The following is a 21,179-nucleotide window of genomic DNA, read 5'->3' as shown; positions in this document are numbered from 1 at the left end:
ATGACCTCGAGGACTTTATTGATCCTCCTGGCTTTTGTCGTTCTTTGTGGAAAAGATACATCACATGGACAATTGGCTGGATATCAGTACAATCAATTATACCCAGGATCCTTGCAGCAGCGAAACTCGCATTACGAACTCAAAAACGCTAGGCAAAAAACACAGATCTACCCATTTTCACCCCGAAGAGGAAATGTATTTGGCTTTCCTTATCGTTATACTTTAGGAGACGTCAAGAGAAGGCGACCCCACAACTTTCGTGATGTGCTTGGTAAGTAGGCTACTGGAGCAGTTATAGTTAGTTGCTACACTTATACAGCAATGTCTACAATCTTTCTGTTTTTTTATCCCACGATGTGGGATCCCCGATGTGAATTTTCAGTATATAATAATAATCGTGTTTTTATTTGCGCCCATTGCGATAACATACAGTACACTGCGATCACAGATGCGATACAACAGACGACAGGAAGCAGCAAAGTGACATATAGTCTTCGAGTCAGCTGCTCCCCTTATAAGTAGTTTCGCGTTAGGTTTACTATTGTTTTGTGCAATAGAAGATCCAGGGGGGCACTTAATGGTTACGTACTCCCTCAAATCAATAAAACATACATTTTTTCTAGTTTTGAAAACTTTTCTTCATCGTATTTCATTAATATAATTGGTACCATTGGGCACGCAAGGCTTCAACAGTAGGCCTAGATTTTATGGGTAGATATCTTTACGTGCTCAAAAACAACAAAAAATGTTGCAGTAATTCCGAAGTAAACGCATTGTTCATTTAATGATAAAGCTTTGATAGAGCGTTTGCTTTGTTGAACCATAGACAAACAAAACAAAGTCACTTTAGCGGGTTCAACATGTTTTATTACAAAGAGAAATAACATAATTAAAAAATTAACTCAAACGCAGTGCCGGATTAAGGGTCTGCTGGCCTGTAGGCACATTTTATAAGTGGCCCGAAAATCAGGGTTGCCAACTAAAAAATTAGAATTATCAGTGTTGCCAAACCATTGCCACAAAGATCGTTGTTGCAACCAGTGGCGTGGCCAGAAAAAAAATTTTGGGGGGGGCAAATATTTGATGAATTGGAGAGAACGACAAAGTGTTTGATTTAAGTCATCGCCACCTTATGTGCAGTGGCGTATCCTGGTGGGTTAAGCAAGGGAAGCAATAAAGGTGGTGGGGAGTTAGAGCGTGCTGAAGGCACGCGCATTCTAGGGGGTCTGGGGACATGCTCCCCCGGAAAATTTTTGCAAAATTGCACTCAAATAATGGATTATAGCTCTTTCTGGAAACACTTTCAGGGTAATATTTGTATAAAATTTATTAGCAAATAAACAGCTATTATAGCTTATTAAAGGTAGTTGTTACACACGAACGGGCAAAAACTGCGGCTAAAATTAGAGAACACAAAAAACTCAGCTACACAAAAACCCAACAGAGCAAGCGATTCTGAAATTGCTTCCACAGATTAGTTAAAAGAAGCGTAAATCGCGTAACCTTTGCGCGATTTACGATTTGCAAAATTTATTGGTGTCTTTCTGTGTGTCTAAAACAAGTCCTGGGGGGTGTTAATAGCCAGATGACTTGGAAAACGATAGAAATTTATACAAATTATATTATATTTTCCACAAAGGGGTTAACTTCGGAATCCAAACTTTGAAAATTTTGGGGGGGGGCATGGCCCCTTTCGCCCTCCTGGCTACGCCTATGGTTGCAACTATAACACAGGGTACCGTGCAAAAACTTGGTCATATGCCTAACTAAATATAGCACCTTTGCGCGTTTTTGCGATTGAAAACTCGTTAACTAGTTTTTGGAGGTCAATCTTACGGAGTAGATCGCTTTCAATACACAAAAGTGCCAGTGTACTAAGACGTTGTTGACACATTGTTGATCGTTTAACGTCTTTAATTCGTTTCAGTTGTGAAAACGAGCGTTCCCCCGAGGAATTCGTAGCCATTACAGACAAGTACATTCTAAGTGCTATTTCAGTGTTCGGAAATGCATTATAAACACCAGTAGTGTGCAGCATTTTAAACATCTTCTGGGCACTTCCTGTTGCTGTTGTTTCATCGCGTCTTGGCTCTTTATATCAGCACATAAACTGACGAAATTCTGATGGGAAGTCGGAAGACAGGTCCTTTGAATACACACCAACCAGACCTGCAAAAGCAACATCGATGTCTTTAACAGACATGGAGTCGTACTCAGTCAAAACTCCAAACCTCTGCAGCACCATGGAATAGCCTATGCATCAATACGTTTCTGTAGTGCATTCAGTTGGTCGATGATCACATAAAACGTGTTGATTTTAACATGACTAAATTTTTACTGATTTTAAAGTGGCCTGGATTTTTGACTGGCCTTGTAGGCACGTGCCTACTTTGCCTAATGGTTAATCCGGCACTGCTCAAACGTTTTCGACACGTACGTGTGTCCTCATCAGGAATTACTTAAATCTGCACTATGCAAAAAATGAAAATTATGAGATAAATCTGACTATGCAATATAACTGTAACAATATTCCGGACTTGTCGTCGTCGTCGTCGTCGTCGTCGTCGTCGTCGTCGTGTGAGCGTCTGGGGCCGAGCGTCTATCCTTTTACCACCCCAGATTCACGATGTTCCCGGACTACACTGAACTTCCGGACTTCCGGACTTACGGACTGAAAATCACAAACTGAACAAGTGATACAAGAATGATTACAAGTAAACTATACGACAGGAAACAGATCACATGAGGTGTAAAGTACAGGCATGTGACAAACAATTAGAACACACACAAAGGGAACGATGAGCCACAGGCGAATAACTGCCGGTTGAGAGACGGATTGTTACGTTTGATTCTTAAGGCTTCCATGATCTTAGTCCCAAATCGTTTGAGTTGATTTTTTAATTGTGTTATATTTCTTTGTATTAAAACATGTTAATTCTGCTAAAGTTTCTTTGTTTTGTTCAATTAACTAGTTCAAAATTAAATTGACCTATTTCAGTGTTGATGAATTAACAAGATAGAATGTGACTAGTAGGCTACACTGTATTGGAGAAGGTTGTGACCAGGGAGTCGAACCGTTTGATTTTTCCGGTTCGGGTCCGGTTCTGGTTCAAAGATTGTTTCAAAATTAGGTTCAGTTCCGGTTCAGGTTCGAAGAAACTTAAAACCGGTTTTATAAGTTCCGGTTCGGGTCCGATAAAATTAGGCCTAGGCCTACTATTGCCCAACTACTAACTAGCCCAATTGGGCGTGAAAACCGCAAGGTTGGCAACACTGATCTCAACACTGCTTTGCTCAATTAACTTGCCTTTGTTGTTTGTTGCACAAGTTACAATCAAACTATATTGTCTATGATGTCACAGAACAGAAGTTGTTTACCTCAAAAAATTTCTCTCCAAAGCATCGATGATAGTGGATTGTGTGTTACGGAATAGGCTATAATTCATCCGTACAATGTGGCCTCCAAGATAACAACATGCTACGTACAACTTCACTTATCACAATGCGAACAATGACGTAATGCTGGAGTGAACCGCTTTTTTCAACCGGTTCGGGTTCGGTTAGGGTTTAAGCTAACTCAAATTTTAGGTTCAGTTCCGGTTAAGGTTCAGACAAAATCGCACCAAAACCGGTTTACAAAAATCCGGTTCGGGTTCGGTTCGACTCCCTGGTTGTGACTCCTCAGACGGATTTTCGAAAATTTACTTACAAACAACACAACACCATAGGCCGACAATTCAACTCGTAAATTGCTGAAATCCTTCTTGGTCATAAAAAAAATATTTAAAACCTAACGTCCATTTTAAATCAAGCCTTGGAGCCTAATAGGCTACAAACTTTTATAGAAATCCAGTTATAATTTGGCCAAATATAATATAATAGTAATATTATGGTTGTATTCATTGTCGCTCTACAATAACTACAGTCTTTTCAGGACAGGGCTCATTTTTAATTTTATATCAGGGTTAGATGCCATCATATTATTACCCGACTCATTCTCATTACGTTATGCATGAAAGAACACAATTAATACCGTTTTTAAAGTCTTCGGTTTGACCCGATCTGGAATCGATCTTAAATCGACAAGCATCAGAGCCGAACACAAAACCACTCGGTCACTGAGCTGATGGCCTATTATATAACGTGTAAGTGAGTCTTTATCAAAAAAACGTTATTTGGCTGAAAAAGTGACCAAAACAAAATTAAATATGTCAAAACTTTTTTGGGGTTTGCTTCCGGTCTTCTACCAAACTGTTGTATTCTTCGGGTCTAAACTTTTACATTGTCTATCCACGGCGGTCCATTTTGTTTTACCAAATTTACTTCGTTAAGTCTTTGATGCCCACTCAATTTTTTTTCCAAATCCCACTAATTTTCTGTGTAGGTCTACTGGATGATATGTATACTGCATAAGTCTATGACTCTTGACTCTTGTATTTAATAATAAACGTCATAAAGTGGGTCAAGCTCCTTGTATGTGGTTGTTATAAAGGTCGCTTAATAGGTCAGTTGTTTACCTGGTATCTTTTTCTTAATAATCTTGAAGTGACGAATGAGACAAGATCTCCTGTAAAAAATTGCACACTTAAAAGCAGAACTATAATAAAATTTAAAAGTTTTTGGATTGTCCGATTGCGATGACGTAACGTAAAGCAATCGGTAAAAAATTGACGTCACATTGTAAATTGTTAAAAAAAGTGTACTTTGATGTTTACAACACTCAATTGTTGCTGAATTGCTAGCTTTTTGGACAGTGCTGCCGGTTTAGCACGTGCTGCGGCTTACTATTGTCACCATACAACGGTTTTACTTCCGACAAGAGGCAATACAAAGACAAACAATCCCAGACCTCAAATCTGTCATTTTTTACTTTGATTCAACGTCTGCAGACGTTGAATCAATGTAAAAATGACAGATTTTGCTGTTTGAAAACAACCATGGTCCATTAGAACTTGAATTTATTCATTTGGGTCAAGATATCATTTGTTTTGTTTGTACTGATTAAATCTTTTACGTTTTCGTTTGGTTTTTAAATAGATAAAACCACACAATTGCATCTATCACACCAATCACTTGCTGAACAATGTTCCAGCAAACACGGAGCAGGATCAATCGTTTCGTGAACAAGGCAATTCCATATATATACTTCCGCTTTTCAAAATCAAGGCAAGATTCATACAGCCAAACAATTGACTTATGAAAATGATAACAAACAACATTACAACCAACTTCCATTGAGAAGTAGAATAATGTTGTACAAGCTTTGTAATTTTTGAGTCTTGTAAAGCTCAATATTTTTATTTGCAATCATTCGAAGATTTCTACCATATGCCTGGTGTAACGGGAAGCCATACTTCCGTGTTTGGCTCGTATATGGACTTTTTTACTATCAACAAACTAAGTGATTTTTGAAGCAGCATTTGCAGAGCAAAGTACTTTCAATTGTTCTTCTAAAAAAACATCCGTCCATCAGCGTTGACAAGGAAGTCCAGAGAGTATTTTTGAACTCGACTTAATGATTTTAGAGGCCCGTACCCTTCCCAAGGGACCCGAATGACTTGACGAAACCACTTTGTACTTTTTGAAGTATAGTGCGTGTCTCTTGGAAGTTTTCTGATTTGAGGCCAGAGGACTTCACATAATTTTGGGATAGGCTATCTTATCCAGCAACCAAAAAAAAGAAGTCACTCGTAACAATTTTGTGTACAATGTCAATGTCTAAGTGGGTCCATGTAAAACTTGTTAAAAGCACAAATTTGATTTAGTTCAATTTGGCAATCCGGCGCCGTTCACCCGTGTGTTTCCGTAAGCAGCTGAACATTAATTTTGAGCTCGTGCTGTTGACCAAGCACACTGTGCGGTGGTCCATGAACACAAAAAATACATTGTTGCAAATTAAACTTTAACACTGGCATGACATAAAACAATATAGCTCTGGAAATTTTTCATGCATCTCATTTTATTATGTTGTATTTACATCAGTACACGCTTGTTCGCGCCGACTAATGAATTCTAATACTACTTTTCAAAATCTTGAAATTTAGTCACTGAAGGGAGTTAGAGAACTGTTTAATAATGCAAATTTAATATAAATACTTGGCATCGTTTATCCTTCTACAAAGATAGAATCACTAATTCGGCACTTTGGTACATACAGTTTACTTGATTGCTAACAGCCAGGGTTTGTATCCTCAAACTGAAAAAGCCTCTTAAGATTAATTCCAACAGTTTTGCATACTTGTAGAGCCATTATACCACTGGCTCAAGTTCGGCCACCGAAATTGACAGAATGAAATTTCTTTTTATTGCTGACCTTTTGTAGTCGGTAAATCATTTTACTGGCTAGATGCCGCTGAGCGAAGAACTGTCTTTTAGATATATTGTTCACACTTGCAGTCCAACCTGAGAGCCGAACCAGCGTTGCTTGACCTTGTCTTCTCTTCTTGCGTTATATATTTAAACATAACATAACGCGTGCCTTCAAAGAAGTAGAAACACCTAAATTTGCTTTTCCAAAATCGTCTGATTATGACCTATTTGATGACGTTTTCCTTTGCAGAAGTCTCTCCTCCTGCGTCACTGTACGTTTATCAGTATCCTAGCAACAACACGGTGGTTGCTAAGTGGAGGGCGTCACCTGACGCCAATTTGATAACTTCCTATCATATGGAACTGTCTCCGCAAGAACCACTCTCGGCTGACCGGTAAAATATTCTTCTGTGCAATAGTGTAGCCAAAAAGAGGAAGGAGTTTATGAACTTCACATTATTATAATCACGGTTTATTATTGATTTAATTATCATGACGTCACTCAAGTGTTAAACAGAGGAGCTTTAAAGTTTACAACTTCCTTTGGCTACGTTGCTGTTTGTATAAGATTGATACCAAGGTTGTCTGCCTAAATAAATAATGATGAAAAATCAAAATTTTTCCAACCTGAATCTACACGTCCTTCCAAGATAAAACAGTTAATGGGTAACATATATTTTCTAAACTTTAAGGAGTCGATTTGTTTCGTATTTTGCAGCCACCGATCGATAGACGTTTCTAGCTCAGTGCGAAGTCATATTTTCACCGATCTTCTTCCTGGAGTTAAATACAGTCTTTCCATACAAAGCTTACAAGGGAGGTACAAGAGTAACCCCATCACTCGCAAGTTTACCATCGGTAAGTTGTAGGCTCATATATAAGCTTAGGATCACCACCAGAGGAAGACGCCACTCTGCATCAAACAGAACAAAAATGTTTTATTATTGTGTTCAAGGACGTGAATGACAATGAGTCAGGAAGAAAACTGCACCGTTGGCAAACAAAATTGGCAAATTGGGCCTTTATTGTTAACTTTTTGCGTTAGTATAAAGTACGCTCAAGTTGCGTCCCTTTTAGTGAGGTTTTCCCCGCCCAGCCAAAAATTCAATTCAGTTCAGTTTATTTCTGACCATGAAAGCGAAAAATAATTACGTTGTTGGTTGTATGCTTTTAATTGTTGGTGTTCTCAAAGAGTTGAAACAACATTTCAGGCAAAAATCGATCTGGTGGACGCAACAGAATCATGTCTAGCAACTGTTGTCGGATAGGGCAATCACTTAAATTTCATCCATGCCACCTTTTTTACATGTTAAGTCATAATTTCATGGTCATCGTGGTTGCGACACACAAATGTAACTACAGCAATCATAATAAGATATTCAACAAAGATGATTAAAAACATGCGGAGTTTAATTCGTGGTGGTGTCCGACCAAGTAGATGTAATTTCTGACAGCTGTATTCTTCTTCATTCAAGTTTCTAGGACCGATGGTCGATTCTTTTACCATCCCAGGCTTACGATGTCGTCGCAACTTAAACATGTCAACTAAGTTACATTCTCGAATAAGTGGTCATTATTAATATTAGTTCATTATGATGTAATAATCTACAAAAGTTTTGCTTTTCAGTAACAAAAGTACAAGTAGAAATGAAAATTGCCAATTTTTCTAGTATTTTACATATGAACAGAGTCTACTGCGTTTTGAATTTTAATTGCGGTTTTTTTCACTGAAAACATCAGTTCTTTTCCATGTTTGTTTTATTTTGAGGAGTCGGAGTAAAACACATTTCTTGCAAACAGATCTTGTGAGTGATTAGTGGCAACAGTGTTTCGTCCGTTTTACATTTCTAAACGTTGAAGCACAGCAAAACGAAAGACATATCAAGCTAAGGATTTGTTTAAAAAAGCAGGAAATGTAAACATTTGCGGTAAATATATTTTCTTGATGTATAGATTCACTTGAAATTTGTGGTTTGCAAGCAAAGGAATTTGAAAGTCCTTCTTTGTGGAAACACAAATTTTAGGAAACCAAGCTTTCAGCGGTTTATTTGTGTTAAAGCGAAATGCCAAACGTTGTTGTAGAAATTTCATGTTCCCAGACAGCAAAATCAGTCATTTTTACATTGATTTAACGTCTCATATTTTAACCATAAGTCGATTTCTCTATCACAGCATCCTCAGTATGATCATGTCAAGAGCAAAAATGATGATAAAATCCTTCAAAGGTTTCAAGTTTAGGTATTGTGGCGTAACGATTGCAAGTTGCGCCATCAAACAAATTATATAATCGATTTCTACGTAATTACTAACGAAGTAACTTGAAAATTTCTTGAATGTCGAATCTACAGTGAAGAAACTTATTAGTTATCTTTCACTGCATTTGATAAAAGTTATACACTCTTTTGTTTTTTATTCTATTTAATTTTACATGTTACGTTTCTTCATTTAGTTTTTTGAAGAATTTTATTGTTATTTTTCTCTTGACATGATCATACTGAGGATGCTGTGATAGAGAAATCGATTTAAGATTAAAAAACGAGGCTGGTAAACAGTTTGTTGCGTTTAGTAACAAGTATTGTACTAATGATCGAGACAGTTAAACACTTCAAGTGGACAGTTTGCTGGGTTGGTTCACAAAAACAGAAGAGTTTTATTAGTCACATTTGCTTCAACGTCTGCAGACTACTGACGCATTTTGTAGTTCTGGCTTAACAAGAGACGCAAATCGCTGCAAATAGACTTTTTTAACTTTTCACTGCTCGCTGAGATAGATTATAAAAGCGGATTAACCCAGGGAGAATTCGAGAACCTTTCAGTGAACCGCTTGGCTGTAGACCAGACACCCACTGTCTTGCATAAAAGTGAAATTTTGTTTTCATTTTATAGAGATATACGCGCTTTCAACTGATGTGAATTTTCACTGCCTATCAGAAGCGAAGAACTTTGTGTTCTTTAAAGAATCCGGTATGATGATAATGGGTCGGCTTTTGTTTTTGAATTCCCTGGGTCATTTACTTTGCTGAGTGTTCTAAATCAGGTTCGGGTTCGTGTGCACGTTTCTTGAATTTTCGAACTGAAAACAAACCATAAACTATTTCAAATTACATGAATTTCAAAATGTGAAATATGTGGTCCCGTCGTAACAAGATTGTTTTAGCAAAGACATTTTTTTTATCTGTGATATGCATATAAGGCCATCTGCAGATAAAATTACAATGTTTGTTTTTATGTTGTTTTTTTTTTTTTTTTTTTGTATTTGAACAATAACCTTGTTTCTATAAACTAAATCATTTATGGTGGAATCAAGGCTGTTTTCGTCCTGTAGAAGTGCTTTATTGCCATGATCAAGTTTTGTGATTTATTGCCATGATCAAGTGCACAAGTTTTGTGATTAATTTGACCTATAATGCAATGATCTTCACACGTGACGCGTCGTTGATCAAGTGGTGCAATAAAAATTCATTTTACATTATTTGTGAAGAGCAGCAATTTTTTTCGTGGCTGCGTCTGGTGTATGTAACAAGTTGCTTTGTTGACAGTCGAGTGTAGCAAGAATTGACAGCGATAGACACGTGTTTTGCCCATGAGGCTGGGCTCATCAGTATCGCACCACTAATTCATTTCTTGGTACACTCGACTGCCGAGAAACATCTTTTGGAAAAGTCTTGATGGCTAGTGTGGAAGCTACATCGGTATGGTTAGCGAAACACAATGCTTGCTGTTCTATATAGGCAGTAGTCAGGTAGTGCTGACGCCAGGAAGATCGCTCCTTCTCAACAAGTTGCTTTCGATGCCGTTTTGTAGCATGTGATAAACGAGGTTCAAGAAATTGTTATTTTAAAAGTTCTTTTCTGCTTTCATTCTTATTTTTTGTGCCTCGCCAAGTCATTAATTTCAAAATGAATGTTGAAAGTGAGTGCGAAAACTCCGCTTTTTTAATGAATGAAGTCACCTGTTTGTCAAGCCATAATTCAGTTCCAAAAGTTGATCTTTTTACATTAATTTATGCAAAAGAACCAATTTTGCTAGCTGAAAAATGTACTCTAATCTATCACTAAAATACACTATTTTCCTCTCAAATTTATATTTGTGTAAGGCAGTAGGCTTATCATCAAGCCATCAGTAAATCATTATTTGGAAACCAAGATGTTATGATCAGGCCTTATCAAAGGAGACAAACATTGAGCCTTTTAATGCCGGTTTGACCTCTGTCGTGGGTCATTGCACAACACCGCTAATTCAACCAATAACATCATTTTCTTCTCAAGTTATGAGAATTTTAAAGTAAGACTGGAGCCGTTAAAGCTTTTAAAACCGTTCAGGTGTTGAAAGCTGTTCGCTGATTATTAGCCAACAACGTACATCTTCTTGCATTGATTTTGCAACTCTAAACCACGAATCAACTAGACATTTACGAAACAATGCTCTTCTTCCATAAAGTGATGACTATTTTTGATGGGCTATCGTTTCTAATATACGCGTCTTTGATCATACCTTGCCAACAACAGCACTCTATTTTGAAGGATAGATTCAGTCAGCATTGTTTCCCCCTCTAACGCAATCGATATTCACCCAACTCTGCAAAATAAGGGAGACCTAATGACAATGGTTCCACTCTCGGAATACGCAGTTTAAAAGCTATTGGATGGACTGAACAAAGCTCACGGCTCTAGCGGACTTGCCACTTTACGTTGTTTTCCCACAGATGCAAAGTAATACTCTGGGAAGCAACGCAGCTAGCGAATTCAATCTCTTTTACATTGATTCAACGTCTGCAATCGTAAAAGGGGACTAATTTTCTGGCTGGAAATAGAACACTAGACAGCCCAGTCGGCAGACGAAGTCAAGTTGTAAACCAAACGAAACAAAACATTGCATGTTTGCTATAAATTCCTTTTTTGTTCTATTCAGGTCAGTTGCATATCACCTGACGCGACTCTGGACCATTTTTTGATTCTTTTTCTTGTGAGAGCAAATTTTTCATTGGTGGACGAAACGTCAGTGAAGCAATAAATCAACCTGTTTGTCGTTGCTTTTACTTTCACTTTCATCAGATTAACGTTGCAACTAGTGCTACAAACGATCATTGTCCTGATGAACACCCAAACCTTTCAGTATTCAGCAAGTTTTTTGACATACGCTTTGAAAGTTTGAAATTGTTGTGGCCTTTGTGTTGTTTCAACGTCTCGGAACGTTGCAATGCAGTACCTACGAACACATCTTAGTTACCCCCAGATCAAGTGAAGAAGTTTGTTGATAAAGTTCAAGTTGTCGTTGTGTTGTGGCTCAAACCAGTCGTCGACGCGGGTGGCAAAAGTGGCTTGGTCTTCTAAGCTGATAAAAACTTTTTATGCTTTTTGTATAGTTTTCAAGTAGCCCAAAAATGAAATGATGTGAAAGTGACAACGTTTGCCTGTCTGGATGGTTTTGTCCGACCACATAAGGTGGTTTCGTTATTGCAGAAGAATATAGTCTTTGGAGAAAAATGGTTGAAAATTCTAGGTCAATCCATTGAAAACATGAAGAGTCCGAGTGAGGATACCAAACTCAGGTTCAGCAAACGTTCTGAAAACTAGGTATTTTTTATCTTCAATGCTATTGGTTGTAGTTGTTCTCTGCAGCCACTTTGCCAGAGGCACGTGCTGCTGACTATAAGTGTCACATCAATGGTAGGAAACGCTAAAGAATTTTTTTGTTTAACTTAATGTTAATAAAAGCGTCATTGATTGTGAGTTGTGACCCACCCGCGAGCACTGCAATTAAATTGAACTTGTGACTGCTGCGTGGTTTGAATGGTAGAGGCGTCTGACTGAAACGTACGGATCATAGTTCAACTCCCGAGGAGAACCTGTTGGTTTGTTTTGTTAAGATGGTTGAGGTTAATTGTTGACCAGGTTATTGGTTAAGGTTAAAATAAAATTGTATTTTTTGCTTCTCTTTTGCTTGCTTATTTAAACCTAATCTGCATCATCAAAAAGTACCATATTTGACATTGTTTTGTGGTTCACTTTCCATTTTAAAAACTTAAAATCTGTTTGCTATAGTGGATTTAAAAATGTCATCACCTCCTTTCGTGAAAACAAACCCAGAAAGAAAAATTCCTCACTTTTACATTGATTCAACGTCGTTGAATCAAAAAATGAAGAATGAAAAATGAAGAATTTTGTTCTCTGGGAAGCTTTCGTTCAATTTTCATTCAACTGTGGTTTGATAGCGTACTTTAACGTGTTTTGCTTGCAAAGTCGCTGATTTGAATGCGTTTGGAACTCCAGAAAAAGATGGAGTCGTTTTGACATTTTAGTCTCAGATTCTGACAACTCTCGTTATCGAGTGTCAAGACGGCAAAGTGCTCTTCAGATAAGTGATAGAGATAGATTACGACATTGCTTTAAAGATAAGCTTGAAAAACGCAAAAGTAGAAAAAAGTCGTGTGAAAGGCAGCGAAAAAAACGATTGCTGCGAACAAAAAGTTATTTGACAAGCTTCCCAAAGCACAGCAAAGAGAGGTCACACGAGGTATATTCATGTCACCTAGTTGGCTACAGTAAAAAGGTACAGTAGAGTTTTACGAAACAATCAGCGTCAAAGCATGTATGACAATCTTGCAACAAATCTTGGGTATCAAATGCAATAATTGAGCTGCAGCATTCCCGTGCACAAAGTTTGTTTTCTTTAGAGTAGACTATCACGCTTCCGGTATTGGGCGGAAGTGGACGACATTGTCAGGTGGTAATATTTGCAAATCTAGCACGGTAATTCATTTACATTCAGCTTGTTTCCCACCATGTTTGACAAGTGTCACAAACAAACTTGTATTCAAAAGATAAGTATAAAAGAAAAAAATATTCAATGTGCATTGCACTCGGAGTCTTCCTGGTCAAGTAAGCTGTAGGCCTAGTCAATTTGTTCTGAAATTGCTTCTGTCAAACTTGGCACGTAGGATTTTGGTTAAACGTCAAGAAATAATATATACTTGAACAGACTTACGCGTATCTATGAGTCTTTGATAAGTGTTTTTATACACTTTTTAGAATGAGATTTTGACTTGAAATGAATTCTTTGCCGGCGATTTTACGGTTGAGCTGTCTCGCTGATCCATTAGAGTTAGACCGCCGGCTAGGTGTGGAGTTTTCTGCACGAAATGAATGCTGCAATTGAGGCTTCGTAATAGTACATTCGTGTGCAGAAACAAAAACGTGGGCTAGTGGTGGCTATTCCAAACAGAGTAGATATTAAATCGGTTGCTTGTTTTAATCTATTTTACGCACTTTTTCTTTATGTACCATGCTTGTTTCTGGCTTAGGCGTTCATGCACAGTTCTTTCTAGTTATCGCGGTATTTGACTGCATTAAAAATGCGGTTGGATCGAGAGGATGATCCTTGGGGTTATTAAGACAAGCTAGGCGCTGTTCACCACGTGCTCGTTTTCATTTGATCTTTCCACAAAAATACAATAAAAAAAAAAATTAAACAAGTACTTCACTGTGTACGGTTTATGAAGCTTAAATATTTTTTTTAGTATTTTATTAATGTTTAATTTCTAAATGCAATACTTGCATTGTATATGTATTTATTTTTTTAAGCGTATGTTTGTAAGCTTATCTCAGTCGGTTTTGTGTTTTGACGATGAGTGACATATGATAACCGATGGTGTCAGGAAAAATGTGTCACTGGCAGATGTGAGAGATTGCAGCTTGTCGTGTGCACTTTTAGCGCTGTGATAGTAAAAATCGCTGTTTGTATAAGCATTTGCTTCAAGAATGCATGTGATCTGTTTCGCCAAGTTTTATATCAGACCGGCATCAGAAAAGGAGTTAAAATAACTTGCAAGTTGTCAACCTCAATGTGAACCAGACCGATCAAAAAAAGGAAACAATTTCACTTTTCAAGATGTTGTGTCTGAAATCGATGTTGGATGTCTGTTTACAGATAGGATTCTTATCTCCAACCAAGTAGTTGCTTTGTCTTGCGTTCACTAATGAGCTAACTTAAGCGTTATCGCTGTTGTTTACCAGTTGATTGACATTTTTAGGACGATGTTCCTTGAAGATAAATCTTTGCCGGCGTTAGTGCTTCAAATAATTGAGATTTCATGTATTAATATTTACACTCTTTTCAAAAATGTTCTACAACAAATTCACCAAAAGTAATATGTCTGAGTTTTATTGACATTAATAAGGAAGTCTTTCGTAACTTCAAACAGACCTGAGTTAACAAACATGAGTATGTTAAAAATTCTGCGGCCAGCCGCGTGATAAAAACGAGATTGTTTTTCAGTAAATCAGTCTTGTTTCAATAGATTCAAGACGTTGCAGCAATGAACAAAAACGCTGGTTTTATATCTGATTCGTGCCGCAGAGGCTGGTATCCGACATAGCCTGAGTCAGACGTTGGAACTCAGTGAATGAAAATGAAAATTGATTTTCCCTGTAGCGCTAACCTATACCTTCAACGTTATATAATATAGTTTCGGAAGAGAGTTTCTTTCTTGTACCAAAGACAGGCAAGACACAACAATACAACAGGGTTGAGCATTGCTTTTAATCACTGCATATTTCTTGATGCTTATAGTCAGTTAACTAGTCACCTTCAAGAAGTTGAAATTTATTGCATTTTTATAAATATTTTCAGATTCCTGATGAGGGCTTGTTAAGCCGAAAACGTTCGACTGTTAAAGCTATTTGTAAATATGTAAAATATAACGTTATATAAGTACTTTAGGAATGAGTAATAATTTTGATTAGGAGAATAATATAATGAGCAATGCTATTAAATTTTCTAGCTTGTCTTTGAGGCAGAGTGAGAAATTTTAGCAATTATGTAACTCTTTCGGTTTGATATGTAGGTTGTTAGCTTCCTAGATCTCATTGAGCATAAACAAATAAACTGGTGATAAGACTTTGTGTCAGGTAGCTATGGTAGAAATACCGTTGGAATAAACACACCATGCAAAGATCGATTACGATATTTTGTATCTGTGTTTTCTTTAAATTGTCTGGAGGAGCAGGACATAGGAAAAATGTTGGATGGGAAGAGGAACAGACTGCTTTTGATGATAATAAATTGTTTCCTCCTTTGGTAAACCCAGGTAATCTTAAATGATTTTTCAGTGTCTTGCCATTTCAATGCCTTCAAGCAATGCTGCGACAATAAGTATCAGATTAGCAACCTAAATAGCCCAGCTTTAAATTTACGTGTTGCAAGTAGTTTTTAAATTAAATTGGTTGTCCTTTGTCACTTATTTGAACCAAATCCTAAAGTTGGCTTCTACAAAACAAACTTTTGCAATGTTCCCCTTTCCATTTCCCCTTGCAATTGCAACAGTAGATATTTAGTGAGCTCTTAAACTGACGACATCCAAAGTGGCTTTCTGTAACCTTTGTGCATTTGTAGTTTGTGTACTATTTCGTTGTTTTGTTTTGGATATGGACAGCTTTGTCCGAGGCAAATAAATAATAGCAATAAGTATCTTTTAAAGATTTATTCGTGGATGAATTTTTGAGCTTTTTGGGTGAAATCGTATTTCGAATAAGTACATGTGGAAGAAAGTTACATCTTGCTCCAAGACACTTCATCATGATTAGTCTTTACACTGAGTGCTGATTAAAAGCATTAGAAACTCAGTTAAATTGCCAATGCAAAGCTGAGTTAAATTTTTTATACTGAGTTGTTGTTTTTATTAAATCAATTGAATTGAGTTTGTTGTGCTCAGCGGAGTTGAGATCCTAATACTCAGCTAAGGTCTGACCATTTGTTTTGTAGACAAGTTGTTGGAAGTTGACATATTATATGCAAGCTTTGTTTTAACACTGTAAATAATAAAACAACACAATGTTAACTGGTTAGATATAAACGACTCAGTGTCCAATGGCAATGAGCAATGCTCGAGACAAATTAAAATGTTTCATTACGAAGAAGCGGCAAGCAACTTTTAACGCTACTTGTCCGCCCCATTAACTTAGTGGTTACGCCCGTCTCACGATTAAGCACCGCTGGTTCGGCTCTCGGGGTGTGCGCTTGAGCAACGCATTTCAGGACTGCTCTCCATTCAGCGGCATCTAATCGATAGAAAAATTTCTAGGCAATAACATTTCAACAATCGGAAAACTTCACCCTGCCAATCTCGGTAACCTGCCCTGCATCAAAAGCTTCTACAAGTACGCGAAACTACCAAGAATAACTTATCAAAAGCTTTGTCAGTCCAAAGATAAAGATGCAAAAACCAAAACCAAATCTTTATTTTTCTTCAACATAATTCTCAAGCAGTTCAGTAATTATATTTTTTTATATTCACATTTTCGTGATGTGAAACTTGAAGCAAAGAAATGGTCAATTCCAATTCTGTTTGTCGTTGCTATTTCTCTCAAGGCATCATTCGGTCACCCAACTTTGCATTTTCTATTATCCAACGTGGTTTGACGTTCAAACGACAAAAATGTTATTCGTGTGTTTTAACAGCAGAGCACAGCAAAAACTTATCTGTCATTAGTCCTTCAAAAAGCTGACAAAAATTGTAAGTTGAAATAAATGCCTCCCAACTGAGCTGCGCTGCTAGACGAACAATGTTTTCATTTTGCTTTGGGATTATTTCAGTCTCCAATGAATGATATTTTACTCATTTCAATCATGTTGATACATGACATCAATTCGCAACTTAAAGATGAGAAGAAAATGTGATTCTTCTACTGAAATTTTCTTGAAAGCGTAAATCGCTGCGCATAAGACAATGTATTGTTGTGAACCTAATCACTTTGTACAAGATCGAAACTTTGAGTTTTAGCAGACAAAAGTTTCAAGCAATTAGCCACATGCAAGGATACAATTTGGTAGGTAGCTCATGCACTGTCAAATCACAAATACTGTCAGAAACTTTTATTAGAATACAGAAAACTAAAATTCACATTGATAAAATATTGAACTAAGATTTTTAAACAAATTGGCAATATGTTGCTGTGTTTTAGACTTATAAATAAATTTTGTTGGTATGTTTATAGAGTCCCAGCATTCAGAATTCGTGCCGCTGCCGACAAAAACCTCTTACACTCCAGGTATGATAACTTCAGTAATGTTATGTGACAACAATATGACTATGCTAGAAATTGGGTGTTGAAAATGTATGCTGATTGGATGGAGTACACATCATCCCCTGTTCCAGAAGGTTGTTAGCCTACGTTTAAGTTGGGTATCCACTTATTCAGATCACTTTTAATTGGCCCCAAGTAAACTATTCTGTGCACTTTTTTCCCTTTTGATGGAATCATCAGCCTAATCAGACCCATTTGACTTGGCCGTAATGTAGCACGATGAAGCTGAGTGACTTCACTTCAATTGCATTCCTTGGAGGCCTATATTATTCGTACATGATATCTATACTAATTTTATGCATTTCTTATCCCATCCAGAACTGCTTAGCGTTCCTCTAGACGTGCTGTACATGGTAGACGGCTCCACATCAATCCCTGAAGAAATCTTCACCAACGTGAAGTGCTTATTCAAGAGTTTGACTCATTATTTTGACGTTAACTACCAAAAGGTAACTACGTGATGTAAAGTTACATAAATTAACGTTACTTGTGGGTTATCTTTTAACAAAGAGATGTGATCTGTACAATTTTTGTTTATACATTATTGCTAACTCGTTCACACAATTGCTGCAGCAGTGTGCTCAATCTCATTCAGAACGTGATAGCAAAATAATACAAAAAAAGAGAAAACTTTTAAACTTTACCAGTTTTACTTTGTGCAGATGATACTTTGAACTTGCTATTACAAAAGAAATCATACGGACGTACATCTATAAATTGATTGTAATTTTGCCTTTTTAGCTTCAGGTCAGAGTAGCTGCCATGCATATTGGAGCTCAGCGGAGGTCTGAATTTAATTTGCGGCAATACCAAACCAATGCTGAAGTCATTTCTGGTATGTAATTTGAATTTGAATTTAATTCTACATATTATTTGTGTTCAAATCATAGGCAAACTCAGCACTAAAAACTAATTGTTTTGTAATGTTAGATTGTTCATACTATAACTTTAATCATCATGTTCTGTATCCACAACCAAAGGAATAGATCATGCAATCTCAATTTTTTCCCTTAATTTCATCTCGCCTGTAAAGATTTTCAGTTTAATCAAGCCAATAAAGTGTGATAAATAACTTAATTACTTTGGTGTGATTGATAACTTACTCAATTTTAAGCGTTCAAAAAGGGACACAACAACTTTGGAAGCCCAAAACGAATCAATGAGTCGATAGAACTCCCAGAATTTCAACAAAAAACAGTTTTGATTCACATTAGTTTGCATGCTTTTTCAATCTTATCCCTACAAAAACCCAATGGCGTTGATAATATTATTCATTTGTTGCAAAACAAGTTTAACTTGACAATAAAGTTGTATGATGATATTCTGTTGATTCTAGCAATTGACGCCATGAGGCAGCACGGAAGCCGCACCTATCTCGGTCGTTCTCTTCGATTTGCCCGGCAAAGGATGCTTGTACCTGCCGCGGGAGGTCGAGAGAACGTCCCGAAGTTAGTAATAGTTCTCACTAAAGGCAGATCATCTGATTCTTTGAAAGAAGCTGCTGAAAAGCTGCAAAATATTCCAAACATTATCATCCTTGCTATTGGAATTGATGACGCACGCCAGGTTAGTATTTTCAAGTTACCTAACCGGCTGAAAATCCGGCGTATCACTTAGTAATGAATGACCCTAATGGCCATGTGAATAGAATGTAGTTGATTTCTTTATTGTAGGCTCAATGCTATAATCAAGTCAAGATGAAAACAATTTCAAACTTTAATAAATGTTTTGGCTGGTTTGGTCTTAGCAGGTTTAGCTACTGCTCTCTGCTCCTATCCCCACGTTTTAATTTTAAAACAGTAATAATAATAAAAACATCTGGTGCATGCAGAGTTGTACAAACAAACTTTTCAAGCGTTCAATCGCAATGACGAAATCACAGTTTCAAGTTGTTTTTGCCGGTGACTGAGTAGTATTGGTAATGTTTATACAAAACATGCTTTAATGTGTCAGAGCAAGAAAGAAGAATGTCATGAAGCATCTTAATACTGAGACCAATGTTTGAAGTTAGCTTTCTATTTTTGAGTAAATGAGCGAACCATTTCTGTCTAAGTATAATAAGTGACATGTTTGATTAGTCATGCAAAATCGGTTTATTCTTTGTAGTTTTTTTTTTTGCAAACTTGCTCAAAACTTATATCCAGCACGCAGGTCGCAGGCCTAAACGTGAAATTGAGTCTTCTTTTACAATAACCACATTTAAAAACGTAAAACGGCTAGAGTTTCAACCTGTGCGTTTCTTCAAAGATAAATTGGATGCGGTAGGCTAGAGTAGATCGCCACTCCGCCCGCTTTTGGTGCAAGTTTGTTTCTGATAACGAGAGAGTGAACATTTAAAACAAGCAGAACTGTTTTTTAATTACAAGCTGAAATCCAAAGGGTGCAGTGCCTTGATTGAATAACGAGACTGCGACCACGTTCATCTCATATACAACAAGAAAAAAAGCTAAATAGCCTTTTCAGCTTCACATGATTATTGAATGTTCTTGCAGGAGGAACTGCTCACTGTCACCGGAGATGAGAGTGGAGTAATTCTTGTCGAAAACACTTCTCAACTGTGTGAACTTTGGCCAACTTTGCAGCAAAAATTTTACCAAAAATTTTCCGGTAACGAAAAAAACAACATTTTTTTAAATTATGAGAGAACCTATTAATTTCTCGTCGAATTATGTGGTATAAGAAGTAGAGTAAACTAGAAAAGCAAACTATAAGCAGATTAGGTTATATATTGCTGCTTCATGCCTGAGAAAGATAAGCAAAAAGAGCTCCTTTCTCGTGATATACCGCTTAAAGTCTAACTGTTCTTGATGCTAAGTATGTTATTACATTGTTTAGAACTTTATGCAATTCCTTTGTCTTCCCCCTCCCACGTTACAATCGGTGTGGTCTCCACAAATGCAGTAATGCTTCATTGGAAGCGGCCGGCAGACTTGGTGACGTCATACGCCGTGCAATACAAACCGATCTCAGCGACCGATGATGAAATAATTGAGCTGCAGACCGCAATAGGTGAGAAATAACAGTTTCTAGTTCTGGGCCTTTCAACGAAATACAAATTGTTCGCCGCAAAAGTATTTATAACCAAATAACTTGTTATGACTTCCGTGGTATTGTGGCATTTTGTTGAGCGTAACAAGAATGAAGCAGTTATAAAACTGACGCACTTGAAAAATAATCTTGAATTGCGTTGTTGTGTTGTGAATATATGCAACTTTTTCATGTTGTGAACATATGCAAGCAAAACCATAGTTAGACCCCGTTGAGACTATCGAGGCATGAGTTGTTTTGTCGGATTACAAATGAGCGCTTGAAAGGTTGTTATTTTTTTACATCAATGTGACGCTAGTTACAACTTTAAAAAATCTATATCTTTGCTTCTGTAGAAAATCCGCAGCAAACGCCTTTTTTATATATTTAGTATCGGCCACAGTATCGGCCAAGTTTTGCCGATACCGATACTCAAAAAATGGCCGCTATTGCAGTTACCGATATATCGGTACATCTCTAGTTTTAATACAGAAGTAATTTTTAAATTGAAATCTTCAAATTCAGGATCAGAGGAAATGATGATAGAAGATCTTACGTCAGCTGATTACACCATGAACGTCATGTCCGTCGGTTCCAATCAACGCTCACTTCCAGCGGAAGTGACGTTTAATATGGCTTGCGCTGGAGCAAAGGTGGACATGTTGGTACTGGGAGATGAGTCCTGGTGAGGTTACGGTTTGGCTTCATTATAATTATTTGGCTTGATTCAATAAGTATCCTATTCAGCGTTTTCATATG

At 37.1% G+C, this 21,179-nt stretch overlaps 1 protein-coding gene across 1 annotated transcript in view; it reads left to right on the top strand.

Annotated features, from left to right (window-relative positions):
- LOC145785265 (uncharacterized) overlaps positions 1 to 21,179 on the top strand; it is an 89,569-nt gene continuing 68,390 nt past the window's right edge. The window contains exons 1-10 of the mRNA XM_082596945.1: positions 1 to 271; positions 6,560 to 6,704; positions 7,028 to 7,167; positions 17,304 to 17,357; positions 17,712 to 17,842; positions 18,141 to 18,228; positions 18,730 to 18,959; positions 19,886 to 20,000; positions 20,229 to 20,402; positions 20,946 to 21,105. Coding sequence (XP_082453071.1) covers positions 1 to 271; positions 6,560 to 6,704; positions 7,028 to 7,167; positions 17,304 to 17,357; positions 17,712 to 17,842; positions 18,141 to 18,228; positions 18,730 to 18,959; positions 19,886 to 20,000; positions 20,229 to 20,402; positions 20,946 to 21,105 — 1,508 coding nt within the window. The remainder of the gene's footprint in view (positions 272 to 6,559; positions 6,705 to 7,027; positions 7,168 to 17,303; positions 17,358 to 17,711; positions 17,843 to 18,140; positions 18,229 to 18,729; positions 18,960 to 19,885; positions 20,001 to 20,228; positions 20,403 to 20,945; positions 21,106 to 21,179) is intronic.

Source organism: Aplidium turbinatum, chromosome 16 (genome assembly GCF_918807975.1).
Source record: "Aplidium turbinatum chromosome 16, kaAplTurb1.1, whole genome shotgun sequence".
Lineage (NCBI taxonomy): Eukaryota > Metazoa > Chordata > Ascidiacea > Aplousobranchia > Polyclinidae > Aplidium > Aplidium turbinatum.
Note: the sequence above shows the minus strand (reverse complement) of the source record. Positions and strands in the feature narration are given on the sequence as shown.